An 11,183-nucleotide genomic window follows, 5' to 3' on the forward strand; every position below is an offset into this window, starting at 1 on the left:
TATATTAATTAAAAACTGCACTATAAAAACAGTTCAACCTAATTAAAAAAAAAAAAACTGAGATGTAGCGATTCGTCACTTGTTTCTAAACGACACTGCCTCATCAATTTGAGCAGAATAATAAAGTATACTATATCCTTATACGATATCACTCCTCCCCTCATTCTTTTATAATATTCACACCATTTAATTGTGGCCGTCACTGTCAGTTAAAGCAAAGCGAGGCAAAAATATATTCTATTTTCTTAAAACTTTTTCTTAGTCTAATAAATAAAAATGAAATTGGTTTTGTTTCTTTGACCTTTTTTATATATCTAGATATATAGTATGTTAGTAATTAATATAGGGAGTAGCTGTCGTCGACAAAACTTACATAATAGTTCATAATATGTGTAATGTCTTATCTAATTGATATTCATGCATTAATTTTATTATCTATTGCATGTGCGTTATACCCATGTTTTTCGTTTAAAGTATACAACAATAGTTATAATTATTATTATACCTATTAACATGCTACTTATAAACAGCTATAAAAAAAATTACAACAATCTGTCCATATAGGATCAGGGGAAATTATTTTTTACCATGACGTCCAGTTTAAAAACATAGTAAGTATATAATTTCAATGAGTTTATAAAATAGAGTTAAAATGCTCGGCTGTTTTATAATATTACTATGATTTAAAATACTTATGTACTTTTTTTTGTTTTGTTCGCAAGTAATTTGTTTTACCAGTCAAACTATTCTAAGATATGTGTATTTTTAAATATTCGCTTAAAAATAATTCTGACTAAATTGATAAAATTATTTGCACATGACAAAGCGGAAAGTAGGTATCTTTAGGTACATTTTCATAGTTACTACTTACGCTATTTCTATTTAAATAATAAATAAGATTTATAGAACATAAATTTATAAATATATAAATGAAAAGGCACTTCAAAGTGAATATATTGTTTAAATGAGGTAAAGTGGTACTGTACATTTTTATTTGCGAAGTTGTAAATGTAAATACAATTCTTTTATATTGATCTTGAAGAAATACAGAATTAGATCGGTTTATCGGATCGAGGACTTGAAAAGGCTCACTAAGAATTGTTACAGATTTGAATAAGGTTCTTACGTAAAGCGAATGAATCAAAAAGGATTTATTTTAAATTAATATTGCGTCGCACGTTTGAAGTTCGCTTGATACATTTTTAAATATAGCATATCTACTTTTTTATTGGTTATGTTTTTTTTTCAGATCGAAGAGGATGTGTTTTTAGAGGATATAAAATGTTTTTGGTTCAATTGCTCAGTTTAATAAATTGATTTACAAAATGCGGTAGCAACTGTTGATATTATGTTCGTTCGCGTGTTCTTTATTATATTGACGTAATATAATAAAGGATACTGGTCAAATAAAAAATAAATTTATATAAACGCGAACTGTTTTCAAGAGTTTAGGAAAGAGTATATCATTATACTATCTTTGAACGGTAAACCTTTAGGTTGTGTCTTAATAATTTGTATCTGAGATAATTTTAAATGTTTCTTGTCAATGTTGGTATTTAATAATTAAGTATAAAATTTGATTTGGTGATGAAACGGTAGCGGTTGTGTGCTAAATGTTAACGTAGTATACGTACCTGTAGATATTTATGTAAGTGCGACAACCTGTTATCGAAAACAAACTCGTTTGTCCTCAGACAGGTACTACACTAAATAAATATAAGTACCTAAAATATGAATAGTGATGAAGGTAAATATATCGTGAGTCTGTTTAATTAAGTACATTAATTATAATACGAAAATAGGACATGTGCTTGATTAAATTTAATAAAATTTCCTAACAGCTCCAGCTCATATACTTCGATAGGTTGATTTTAGACAATGAGAATTGAGATAATCTATGTGCCTTCCTCTAGTAATTCTTATTCCTTGCCAGACACAATATTTTTCTAGCATTACAATTTATCGATTAAATATAATGATCAAAATTTTGAATTATTGTTAAATAAGTAAAACATTCCTGAGAACTTTTCTAAAAAATATGTATTCCAGCCTGACGTAATAGCATATTTTTATAGCGTAACAAATAGTATAGTTATCACAATATTATCATTTATTGTATGAAACGTTCTTTATATAGCAAATACATTCATCGCGTCAAACCACTTATTCGGACGAAGACCAGTTGTTAGTGATAACTTATACGGGGAACTCGTGTCGTTCGTTTTGTAAACTTTATTTTAAATATCATGTCTAAAATACACAACTTCGGCGCAGGCCCGGCTAAACTGCCAGAAGAGGTAAGTTCATGATTTTTATAACCAAGTTTGTAAGTTGTAAATATTACTTGATTCGAGGACTTAAAATTTCAATGACTTGCTTTAGGTGTACGACATACTAAAGAATGAATTAACTAACTTCGATGGTACGGGAATTAGTTTATTGGAGACCAGTCACCGCTCACCGACGTATTTTAAATTAAATAAAGATGTACAAGATGTTGTACGGAGATTATTGTAAGTATATAGTGGTATCTAATATAATTTATTGATCTAGTTTAAACTTTAGTAGTTCAAGTCCCGATGTGAAATTATAACATGAAAACATGTTCAAAACTTTTAAATACTTGTGTTTCATAGTAATGTTATGTATATTATTTAATTTACAATAAGTGATACGTTAAATTTACAATTTAGGAAAATCAGACACACCTTAAACATACCTAGAAAATTTGAATAGGTACTTGAACATTAAAGGCAGTCTCGTCATTTACAACTGAAACCATATGGATAAAGTAATGTAGTAGTAGTATGTAAATGTAACTTTTATTTGATATAGCATCCAACATATATATAAATTGACAAACTTTTCGGAGAGTTACCTTAAAATTCGATATACTTACGTTGTAATATTTCAAGCTCTTTTTCAAATTAATGTGAGTTATTTGTTTTTCGAAAGACCTTGTCAGGTCTTAAGAGATCTCGTGACAATATTAAGAACAAATAATTTTTAATATTCTTTTGCGATTTTTAGTAATAATGGTATGTAATTGAAATCTAGTAGACACGAAATTAATAATTGGTTTCATCTTTGCTTTGAATAATTTTATTATTTCATTTGCATTATACTCATTGTTTTCATTGAATTTAAATTTTAAATCAGCCACTGCGTCTATCACCGTTCTATGATAAGTACTCATTCTTAAATCTAAGATTAAAAGTCTTTAGTCTTAAAGAGATTCCATGATCTCAAGAATTACAGTCATAAATTTTTAGAGTTTTAAAATACACAGATAACTTGAAAATCGATGTTTTTAAGATTATTGAAGTCGTAACGCTATTATTAACGACAAGTTTAAAGGTCAACACGGCATGATATTCGTTTCAGCTCTCAAAAGTAATGTTTCTGATGACATTTCATTTGTACATTGTCCTGAATACTTTGTTAAATATTCATATCAAATTTTGTTTTATTTTAGCATTAAATTAAATACTATCTATAAATATTTCTATTTATCTAGCATATAACATTACGATGAAATTAAAAGTTATGGAAGTTAATTAAACTAAATGTAAACATTGTCAAATTACGAATATGTTGGAAGCTTATATCATACAATGATCTTTGGTTGATTGCAAACTGTGTTCACTGTAAAACACCAAATCGTTCGATTTATGAAAAAAAGTATTTATCTTTGAACAATTGTGTTCTTTGAAAGCATTGTGTATCTGATATCAATTTCGTGAATTGAACGCCTCCAAGTAATTTTCCGAGCTAAGAAACGTTGTACAATTTTGTTTAATAATGTTATAAATTAAATTTCTACTGTAAATAAATACATTTTATTTATATTAGCGGGGTTAACTGACATTATTTACTATCAAGAACTCAACACCTGATCGATTATTTGCCAAGTTTGATTAGAATCCGTTTACCCGATCGAGCATGATTAAGTAAAAACTCAAATATAATGCAATTTTTAAACGAGTTAGGTTTAACTGAATTTTAGTATTGTTATATATATGTAACAAATTAATTAAACTTTGTTTAATATTTAGTTTTGTAACTCCTTCGTGGTTTTCCAATAGACATATTTACCTCCTTATTTAAACGTGTTAAGCGACCAATCTTCGTTTTGATACAATTAATAATATATTAATTTGTTTCATTGCATTTTGGGCTAAATATGAGTTATAATAAATATTAAGCACGCCAATTTTCAATATACATATAATTTGTATGCATTCATCAGAAAATTTAATTAACATATATATTTATTTTTCAGAAATGTTCCAGACAATTACAAGGTTATCTTCTTGTCTGGAGGGGGTCAGGGTCAGTTTGCAGCAGTGCCACTGAACCTAATATCCAGAACAGGAACAGCAGACTATGTAGTTACAGGTAAATTATAAAATTGAAATAACAAGTCTGTTAAAGTACCACAGCTGGGCAAAGCCTTTTCCTCTTGAGGAGAAGTCTTAGGTGCTCACACCACAATAGCTCCAATGCTCCAGGCTGGTGAATTCAAGTGTGCTATATTTTAATACGCGTGTAAGTGTGCCCATGATGTTTTCTTCCACCGCCAAGCACAAGGTGAATAAAAACAAATTAATTACGCAAAAATTTCGGTGATAATAATTGACCGGGCTTGAAACCGCTATATTAGGTTAAAATTCACGCACTTTAACAATTAGAGCCTATCGACTACTTATAACTAAAGCATATTTAAATCATATGTTACATTAATCTAAATGTCATCTGATTGTAAAATTAACCGCTTTATCTTTTGATATTTAATATTCAATTAAAGTTAATTTAAAAAAGGTGTTTTAAATTTGGCGTTACAGTTATTTCTATCGTAAAAGTGCATTTTAATGAAAATATGGAGAGATTTTCTTTTTTGAGGATATTTTTAAAACATGTTTTAAAAATTATATTATTAATAGATGTCATGATGTAAACAAACATTGATAAGGTTAAAATTATAATCATAAAGTAATAAATTGTATGTGATCAACACTAACGAATTAGCGCTCGTGATGAAGTACGTAAATAATTTACATTGCTAATAACATTAGGTGCTAGTTAAGGAAGGAAAAGCTTATGATTTATTTCACAACCTCGTGTTTTGACTAAAGATAGGTTTATATTCAAGACAATTTAGATTTATCGGGGGTTTTTATACACTACTATTGTTTGGTCAGTGGTCGAAATTCAACTATAATATATTAAGGATAAATATGTTTCCAAAAAAATTTTTTACTCTTATTTCATTTTTTTGGTTTATGATAAACCTGAAGTTGGCCAATAAAAAAAGAAAGAAAATCGGTTGACAAACAGAGCAGAAAAGTTAAGTACTGTATACCGAGTGCGAGTTTTACGAAATTAGTCGTCTAAATTGCCGCCCACACTCGTTTAATTCTAAAAAATCACGAGCAATGTTCTCACTTTCGAATACTAGTCGATCGTCGATACTCATTAACGGTTAAGTAAAAATTAAACTCACAAATTGTGGTTCCGATTTCTGTTACTAGACAGCATTGGGCGCCAATTCTAGTGATATTCTAGTAGAATTGGCGCCCAATGTCAGTTTATCGCAATCGAATCGAAACGTTATCGTTGCCGTTCAGCGATATTCCTATCCTACTAACACAACGATCCAGTTGCGGTTCGATTGAAGTTGGATCTGATCATAACCAATATAAATAAGATAATATTAAGTAGAATTCGCCCTCAGTTACGATTAAGCCGAGTTTTATTTTCGTGAAATAGTTCAAAGTTAAATGTTAGTAGAATCACTGCAGTGTTAGCAGAATTGCCACCCCGTTATGATTCCATACAGATCGCAGTAAACGTCAACATTATCGAATAAATTATAAAAACTCTCACTAGGCACACAGAACTGTTTTGTCTTTGCTTATTTATACAACATATAAAGAAATATATATTTGAATGTATAATATATTATACATTCGAATAAATGTATACTTCTAATATTATCATCGTTATTACTGGTGTAAACTATTCTTTTAGTACATTGTAGGTAACACAAAATTTTTATTTTAAGGTACATGGTCCGCAAAAGCTGCAAAAGAAGCGAAGAAATACGGCAAAGTGAACTTAGTATTGCCGCCTACTGATCGTTATGTCGACATACCTGACCAGTCCACATGGAACCTCGACCCTAACGCCTCATATGTACACATTTGCACAAATGAGACCATTCACGGTAAGCGTACGACGTGGTAGTTAAGAAAATAATGAAAAGAATTCATATAAAAGGCTCGTCTCGTTAGGCATAAGCACTCCTCGCCTTTTAAGAAGAAGGATTCGCGGTTGAATACGCAACGATGCTCCCTAGATTGACGACGGGCGATGTTTTAGAATTTCGTTTTCGTTTCGTTAGGAAACAATATACCTATCTGATATTAAGTATAACAAGAGACCATTTGGACTTAGATATAAAAATTAAGAAGGATAATAAAATAAATATGACATGTGGAATGCGGAAAATATTGTTTTCAAATGACATGCTATGACCTAGCTAGGTTATTCAGTGTAATTATTTAAAAAGGAACTGCTATAAGTTTCGTAGTTACCTAGTGGGTATTTATTCAATGAGTTAAGCGTTTTAAAACTGTTATATTGAGCGCGCATAAGTTCTTAATTTTAATTAAGTTTATACGATATGGAAGTATCTTAATTTGTTTGAAATGCATTTATATAGCTAAGTCCTTCCAATTATACGCGAACAATATTTCAAAATATTTCTTCAACATAATTCTTACAAACTACCGCACGAATACGTGCATATTACGTACACGTACAGACACAGTTACCCCGACGAATTTATGTTGCTACATGTCTTATTATTTCAGGTTTATATAATAGATATATTAAAAAGGGAAATAAGAAAAAAAAATATCGCCGGCGTATTTATATGATAAAATGTATTAATGTATAAGATTGGGAATTAGTGCTTATTCAAGTTTATAGTACCTATAGTACTATCCGATCACATAGCGACTGTTGGATAAAAAAAAACATGTTTATTAGATTGTATTTATCAGATAACATTTTGAATTTGATAAGATTTTAATATTAATAGTTATTGTTTTGTTTGCTTACTGCAAAGCTTATACGATAATTGTAGTTTATTTAAATCCATTAACTGTGTAAATATCGCTTGTGGTAGCTTTTCAATATGAATAATTATCTTACGCGAGCGCTTAATGTAAATAGTGAAATGCAACGAAAAACAAGCTGATTGTCTGATTAAATTAAATTTACATAAATGTTAATCGCTTGCCGTTTTCGTCAGGTCTTTCTGCTTCTTGCCAGAATAGAAGACATCCTCTATATTCCTGTAAATTTCAAAGTCAAAGTCAAAGTCAAAAATCTTTATTCAATATAGAAGTGTTTGCACTTGCTTATTGATTGTCAAAAATCTACCACCGGTTCGGAATTTAGCACCTCGGACCTGAGAAGAACCGGCGAAAGAAACTCAGCGGGATATATATTTTTTTTTTTATCCATTTTCCATGTACAATTTTAGTTATTTGAAACAGCCTGGAGGCGATCATTTCATTCCCAAGGTGTGCAGTCAACTAAAAAGTCATTAGTGTTGTAATATCCTTTAGCACACAAACGCTCTTTAACGCATATACTTTTCTTTTGAAGAAGTTCTGTTGATTTATAATATAAAATAGGATCTCACACGGTGGCACATCTAAAATGTAGGATTATTGTTTAAAAAACTATCAAATTTTTGATCACTTGGTGAGTGGGCTTTGTTAAGCAAGCCTGGGTAGGTTATTTATCAACTCTTTTTCTACCGTTGAAATGTTCATATAAATGTTTAGATATTTTGTTGTGTTCGGATTTTAAACGGTGAGTGAACAAATAGCCATTAGGGACTGAATGACCAGGGTTAAAGATGGCATTGGCGATGTAAGGAATGGTTAATATTTTTTACAGCGACAATGTTTATGGGAAGTAGTGACCACTTACCATCAGGGGACCATTAGTCAGTTGGCCTACATATTACAAATTTAAAGAATCTATCGAATTTGAAAATTAAATTGCTTTATTTGTTTGAGATTATGTATAAAATGAATTAATTAATTGTTTTAGGTATTGAATTTGATTTCATACCTGACACGAAAGGAGTACCTCTGGTTGCTGATATGTCCTCAAATTTTATGTCAAAGAAAGTTGATGTTTCCAAGGTCAGTAATTTGTAACAAAAATAAACCTTTATCGTATTTATTATTCCGATTTAATTCGTGACAAATATTACGATAAGCGAATCGAGAAAAGAAATATCAAGTAAAAGTAAATATACATCGTGATTGAAAAATATTTTCAATTTTTTTTTCATAGTTTGGCGTTATCTACGGTGGTGCTCAAAAGAACATTGGTACAGCGGGTGTTGCTCTCGTGATCGTCAGAGAAGATCTCCTCAACCAAGCATTACCGATTTGTCCTTCAATTCTAGATTGGACTGTAAATTCAAAGGCCGATTCTATACTCAACACGCCACCTATGTTTGCGTATGTACTAAATTCTCAAACATAATTGTATTACAATATGCTTCAACGTATCTTACGCGATTATACACAAATTAATTATATATATACAGATCAAAATGTATATGTATAATAATAATTATTCAAATAATGAATGTATGATATGTTGACTGATATACTAGCATAGTTCCTCCGTCGAATTTTAATTCCTACTTATCCTATAGATCTGTTCCCTGACGAAGGTGCGTCCTCCTGTTTAAATTATTTGCTTCACGTAAAGAAATACTTTCGATGAGATTTGTAATTTTTTGTGACGTTTTTTCTTACATTATAGTCATATCACGCACACTAAGAAATCTTGTAATCGTAACTATCACCCATACCAATGCACGCCGATAATTTCACTTGAAGGGTGCGTTTTCGTGAGTGCATAGATCTAGATACCTACCATTAGAATACCATTAGGACCGACGGTTAAATTTTTAAAGCTATACATTTCTAACAATATAAGTCTTTCGTATATGTACCATTAATATCTGTACAATGTCTTTAGCATGTGGTATATCTCTAAATATGAAAAACTCGTAAACCCGTTGGTTCTGTGCGTGATCTCTCTACGGCCGACTTGGACATTGATAATATTCATAAGGGAATAGAGAGTATCTATGGAGCTTGCACACGCAACCCTACACTATAAAGCTTTCTGCGCAATTTTTTATTCTGTGAAATAGCCACCGTAGTCTAAATTCGGTCAGACGGAAATGATGCCTAACATAATATAAACATTCCAGTACTTTAAATATTTCAGGATCCACGTTATGGGAAGAGTTCTACAATGGATCGAAAGATTAGGAGGTTTGGACACAATGGCCGAACTAGCTAACAAGAAGTCATCATTGATTTACGACATAATCGAACAATCGAATGGCTTTTATTACGCACCTGTCGCTAAGAATGTCAGGAGTAAAATGAACATTCCATTCAGGATAGGTAAAGCTGATGAGGCCTTAGAGAAAGAGTTCTTGAAAGGTGCAGAGGCCCTAAACCTAATCCAACTCAAAGGACACAGGTGAGAATTGACTACTAAATTTTTATCCATCTCTTAAACACGTCTTTTGTTTTTTTTTTTTTTTTTTAATTTAAACATATGCGGGCTTCATTAAGGTATTAAAATATAATTATTTCACCATGCTTTTATGATTATATAGGGACGTTGGCGGAATACGTGCATCAACTTATAATGCAGTTACAGTAGAAGAAGTGGAGAACCTAGCGAAATACATGAAAGAATTTTATAAGAAGCATGCTAAGTAAATTCTAACAAAATCTCTTGTTTTTATAAAACAACAATAAAATATTCAGTAAACACGTAATCCACTTAAAACTGTTTAAAAGTTATCAAATGATAAATACATATTTTGGTTTGATTATGGATTCACACGTTTTAATTGTCTCGAACTTGTAATAATGAATTGATATTATCTTAATATACTTAACGATTGGCTGTGTTTAAATTGTTATTTTCATGAACTTGCTTATCTAGTTTTATATTTTATCACGAATTAGAATAAGATACAACTCTTTATTTGCCGTTTATGGTTTTGGAAAAAACGATTAATGTAATAAATATCATACTTGTCAAAAAACCTTTTGTTTTACCCCAAGAATTTATGTGCAGAACCCAAAAAAATACTCGAAGTGAAAGTGAAACTACTTAAATACAGCTATTAATATTTATCCGAACCTTTCATATGAATACGTCGAATTGTATTGTAAGTATTGTCATACAAGTATTTGAATAAAACGAAATTTTATTTTATTGTTTATTTATTTCTTTGTATGTATCCTTTAAGATAACTTGCTTAGTGATTGAAGCACGTGTTTTTGTATCTAGTTGAATAATCTATTTAAGTACGGTGTTATCAAATTGATTGCGAATTACAGTTATATGCTCTATATAATGTTGATATCATTGAAACGGTATTCTTTTGTTTATATGTTGTTACGGATACGTTAAAAACGATAACTTTATTTGATTAAATATACGTATTTTAAAATGTGGAGCTTATTAAGGAAAAGTAGTCTGAAAGATAGTCGTTATTCCGATTTTCAAGAGACGCTTTCAAAATTAAAGACATTTCAAGAGACGCTTCCGACTTTAAAGTCTGCATGGACGCACTATTAATTTTAATGAAAATTTTTTTTTTCTTTAACTGCACGCCAGGATTTATCCTGGACTACATTAAAATTGTTTACCCGTCCGTCGTAAAAGTTTCCCTTTAGAAATTTCTATTACGGAGGTAATAAGGCTGTAGACCTAAGTAGCTCTCTCTTTAATTCGGTCGTGAGTTAATTATACAGAAGGTAAGGAGAGAACACGTTATTTTGCAAAGCAAAATTCTACATATTACAAAATCAATTGGCCTTTATCTATAAACAACTTTGAATGACACCTTTGACGCGATAACAACGGCTATAAAAAAAAAAAAAAACTTTAAATAAGGTTAATACAAAACATTAAATTAAATTAAATTAAAAAAAAAAAACACAATAAAACATTACTAACATTAATAGTAATGTTTTTGTCACACGACATAACTTCTAAGATATGTAATCTTTCTTGTCAACAGCCGAACATAGTTACAATGATAATTTGTT

The 11,183-nt window shown here is 30.2% G+C and overlaps 1 protein-coding gene across 1 annotated transcript; it reads left to right on the top strand.

Moving 5' to 3' along the window:
- The first annotated feature begins 2,140 nt into the window (after nt 1-2,140).
- On the top strand, nt 2,141-10,351 carry LOC125065146 (probable phosphoserine aminotransferase). Its single transcript, XM_047672610.1, has 8 exons — nt 2,141-2,297; nt 2,383-2,513; nt 4,283-4,398; nt 6,065-6,226; nt 8,131-8,225; nt 8,380-8,549; nt 9,334-9,594; nt 9,734-10,351. Exons 1-8 carry the CDS (start codon nt 2,247-2,249, stop codon nt 9,837-9,839), a joined length of 1,092 nt encoding a protein of 363 aa, XP_047528566.1. The 5' UTR covers nt 2,141-2,246; the 3' UTR covers nt 9,840-10,351.
- The last annotated feature ends 832 nt before the right edge of the window (nt 10,352-11,183 follow it).

The sequence above is a fragment of the Vanessa atalanta genome, chromosome 7 (genome assembly GCF_905147765.1).
Source record: "Vanessa atalanta chromosome 7, ilVanAtal1.2, whole genome shotgun sequence".
Classification (NCBI taxonomy): domain Eukaryota; kingdom Metazoa; phylum Arthropoda; class Insecta; order Lepidoptera; family Nymphalidae; genus Vanessa; species Vanessa atalanta.

Bases quoted from the DNA above. Each gene is read 5' to 3' on its own strand.
- LOC125065146 (XM_047672610.1), top strand. From the start codon at position 2,247: ATGTCTAAAATACACAACTTCGGCGCAGGCCCGGCTAAACTGCCAGAA. The intron at 6,227-8,130 runs GTAAGCGTACGA...TAATTGTTTTAG, and splicing joins CACAAATGAGACCATTCACG to GTATTGAATTTGATTTCATA. The intron at 9,595-9,733 runs GTGAGAATTGAC...ATGATTATATAG, and splicing joins ATCCAACTCAAAGGACACAG to GGACGTTGGCGGAATACGTG.